The following is a 3,771-nucleotide window of genomic DNA, read 5'->3' on the forward strand; positions in this document are numbered from 1 at the left end:
TTTTTTCGTTTTTTTTTTTTTTTTTTTTTTTTGTGTGATCTGATCATGTGTACCAAGAGAGAAGGGACTTTAGGTTCTGGACCTCTTGACTCTTTCATGGGTTTTTCTTTTCGTTCTTTTTTCCTGGTATGTTCCTTCCCTATGCAAAACCAACTCCATTCTTTCATCCCTCTGGGAGGTTAAAATCCCTAGGAAGGTTAATTTTAGTGTGGCTGGTTTTATAGGGGAATGCCAATACTGTATACCTTATTTAAAGACACTTTTCCTTTGTGTTGCTCCTGCAAAGGTGCATCCTTAGTTAGCAGAGTTGGGGACCCGTCCCGAATGGGGTGGGAATCCCCATTTAAATGGGGAAAGGGGATGGAGTGAGGAGAGATTTTTCTCCGTTAGCTAAACGGGGCGAGGGACGGAGATTATTTAAGTATGTGACACAACGCTGTCTTCTAACATGATTTTTTTCCCTGCTTTAATCATTATTCACAGTAACAATATGAGTGGAAGCCCTCAATGGGACGATCGCCTCATGGATTCTTTGAAAAACTTTGATCTTAGCAGCCCCGAAGTTAAGCAGCAATTTGGTCAGTCAAGTCGATCTCTTTGATTTTGTACATTTTGTCAATGGTTATATCTTGGGAGTTAAATGGCTTGGTTGGATTTGCTGTGCATCAAATATTTCATATATGTCTGAAATGTTGATAGTATTTTTTATTTTCTATGACTGTTGCAATCATATATTCCCACTCTTAAAAATTATGGACCAACATTTTGTTGTTTTTCTTTTTTGTCAAAATAATTTATAAGCTTAGAAGTCCGTAAAGTTGGCTTCAGTTTTGGTTTTCTGATGCCGATGTCATTCTCTCTTTTCACTGAAATTGATTTAAATATATTCTTTGAAATTTAGTTTCAATAAGATTCATGAATGCTTCATTTAGTATATCTATATGTTTAGGTGAGTTACTTGATTCCTGTTTAGAAATGAGATTTTGAAACAAATTTTATGTTTTTAAGAATAAAAAACTGTTTTTCTGTTTGGAAAACTTATTTGGCAGAAAACTCCCCTCATCCCCCACACGCGCACAAAAACAAAAAATAAAAAAATAAAAAAATGCAATAGTAATATACGGGCTTACTCTTTATTTCTGGAAACTTGACAGATCAAATTGGGATGACACCTGAAGAAGTTATTTCAAAAATGATGGCCAATCCTGAAATCGCAATGGCATTCCAAAATCCAAGAGTTCAAGCAGCCATCATGGATGTATGCTCTACTTGAGGTTTATTAGTTTTTGGTTCAAACATAACATTCCTATTTTGCTTTTTGCAGTGTTCACAAAATCCACTGAGCATAACGAAGTATCAAAATGACAAGGAGGTACGTTAAATTGATATTGCATAATATTGCATATTGTTAGTATGTATTTTTAGTTAGCACGTTCATTCTCAGCTTCACTTCATGCCTTTCTAGTTTTGTTCACATCAATTCTATTTAGCAATAATGGAACAGTCAATTTCTGTTGTGGTATATGGTCTGTAGATTTGTCGTTTAGCTGGATGATGCTGTTCGTCTTATTCAATTCATGCTGACGAAAGTTTCGTCAGTTAAAAAGAAGATAAAAAGAAAATAAAAACAGTACTTTTCATTCCTTTTTGTTGCCAATTTGAGTAATACTCAACCGATTAAGACATGTATCTCTTGACTAGGAGGTTGGAGATTAGAATTCCCTGCCCTCACGTTGAAAGCCTTGAAACAAAAAAAAAAACTAAGCAATAAATTGTTTCAGTTGTCTTTGTTAAATGCTTGATGTAATATTTTTGGACTTATATTTTCTCCTCCTGCAATGAGTATTGATTTCCGTTGCCTTATTTCCTTAGAAAGTAACAGTATGATATCACTCACTCAAGCTCATTTCTTTCATTCTTTTCTTTTTTTTTTTCCTTATTGTCCTTTTAGGTTATGGACGTTTTCAATAAGATATCAGAACTATTCCCCGGGGTTTCTGGAGCACCATGATAGTTGTAGCCTATTTTAATTATTGATTAGTATATGACAAGACGTGACTCGAATATGGAAGATTGAGAGCATGCTTCCCGTCCCATTGCAAAATAAGTTGGGGAAGTCATCTTCCTTTTCGAAATGAAGTTAGCTGAGTAAGGTCTCACCTGCTTCAATTACAAGAATTATATTGGAATTTTTGGGTGAGTTAATTCTTTTTCCCTTTCTTAAACTATGTTTTTCTGTGTATTACTATTTGGAGATCATGAATTTCTTTTAAGTTCCTTGATATATTAAGCGAGGCAATGTAATTTATAAGTAATTTTGGCGTATTCCTATTTGACTCAATTGAATGACATCATTGGAAGGATTGCTGAGTGATGTATATTTTGACTTACCCTTTCTTCCTGATTGATGGGATCATCAACTGGCAAATATGAGCTGTGCTATAGTATGTTGGAGCCCTTCAACGGATCAGGATGAAGACAAAAAATACTTTTGAATTTTGTCATTTTGACATGTTTACTTCATAATGAAGATTAATGATGGGCAGAAAGGCTTTAGGGCTCGAGAGAGCTCTTGCTTACCTGCTTAACCGTGCCACAACTCCATATTTGAAGTTGGTGCTCTTGTAAGGCTTCTAGAACAGTTTCTAGGATACTCTTCAGCTTCCTAGGTCTTGCTGTAAATTCTACCTATGTGTGCTCTTTTTCTTGTTCTTAGGTCTTCCTAGGTCTTTAGTTTGAAGAATTAAAAACATATAAATCCGAAGTTTAGGTTTCATTTTGAAAATATGGCAACGATGGCATGAAAGCCATCAACTTCAACCCTAGTATCTATATATATGCTTTTGCTATTTCTAAAATTCCTCAAATATTTTGAAAATAAAAAATAGGCAGCGGTAGACTCGGGTCGAGATCAAAATTATAATACTTTTAACCAATTAAATAAGATTCAGCTAGGCATGCTTACCTCCTAACAATCAATCACATAATCTAAAAACTGAACACAATTTTTAAGGAACAAACAAAAATCAGGAACACTAAGTTTATAGTGCCACTTTTTGGTGGTTGCTCCAAATGAAGTGAATAATCCGAATTCATAACCATAATGTGCATATGCTAGAAACGTTCAACGTGTTATATTTCTTATCTAAGTAAACGACGTACATGTATTTTTACCACATAATCTTTGAAAATGAGAGTATATGTAAGCAAAAGGAATTATGAATACAGAAGAGTTTACACACATTGATCTAATGTTGGGGCATTCCAACTGCATATTTAGTTTAGTTGCAACTTCTAAGGTAAACGTCTCCCAAACCTCGTATAATTGCCTTACAACTTCAATATTCTAGCGAACCAACAGACGGAAGCCCTGAAACATTTTCAGCTTCATTGCCACCACTGGTAAGTCGCTGACCGACGGGGTTGAAGGACTCAATTGCCTGAACCCCTAGTTTCTGAAAGTCCTGGGGAGAGAGTATCTTGATATACCAGACATTATTCACAAATGCCCTGCAACATATTCACGGTAAGCGTCTGCTAAAGTATTTTCAAACTATATAACATTACATGCAAAATTAGCGGACGGTAGATGAATGAACATGATTCAATTCAGAATATAGGTAGATGAATGAACATGATTCAATTCAGAATATAAACTAAACAAAAATCTTCGTCTCAGAAGTCGATACCAGTCGAGAAAGCCATGTGCTTTTTGGTCTCTATCATAGAAAAGCTTTAGAGATAAATTGGGGGGGGGGGGGGGGGGGGGGG

The 3,771-nt window shown here is 35.4% G+C and overlaps 2 protein-coding genes across 3 annotated transcripts in view; one reads left to right on the forward strand and one right to left on the reverse strand.

Moving 5' to 3' along the window:
• LOC111489149 (protein TIC 40, chloroplastic-like) overlaps positions 1–2,360 on the forward strand; it is an 8,542-nt gene extending 6,182 nt beyond the window's left edge. The window contains exons 11-14 of one of the 2 annotated variants that reach the window (XM_023137221.1): positions 484–578; positions 1,155–1,258; positions 1,325–1,372; positions 1,952–2,216. In XM_023137221.1, coding sequence (XP_022992989.1) covers positions 484–578; positions 1,155–1,258; positions 1,325–1,372; positions 1,952–2,011 — 307 coding nt within the window. In that variant the 3' untranslated portion in view covers positions 2,012–2,216. Of the gene's footprint in view, positions 1–483; positions 579–1,154; positions 1,259–1,324; positions 1,373–1,951 lie in introns of both variants that reach the window. The other variant, XM_023137220.1, reaches the window with a different exon arrangement.
• A 684-nt stretch (positions 2,361–3,044) lies between these two features.
• The window catches only part of LOC111489656 (auxin response factor 8-like), a 17,110-nt gene continuing 16,383 nt past the window's right edge, over positions 3,045–3,771 (reverse strand). The window contains exon 14 of the mRNA XM_023137977.1: positions 3,045–3,510. Within this exon, the coding sequence (XP_022993745.1) occupies positions 3,339–3,510 (172 nt within the window). The 3' untranslated portion in view covers positions 3,045–3,338. The remainder of the gene's footprint in view (positions 3,511–3,771) is intronic.

The sequence above is a fragment of the Cucurbita maxima genome, unplaced genomic scaffold, assembly GCF_002738345.1.
Source record: "Cucurbita maxima cultivar Rimu unplaced genomic scaffold, Cmax_1.0 Cma_Scf00014, whole genome shotgun sequence".
In the NCBI taxonomy this organism is placed as follows: domain Eukaryota; kingdom Viridiplantae; phylum Streptophyta; class Magnoliopsida; order Cucurbitales; family Cucurbitaceae; genus Cucurbita; species Cucurbita maxima.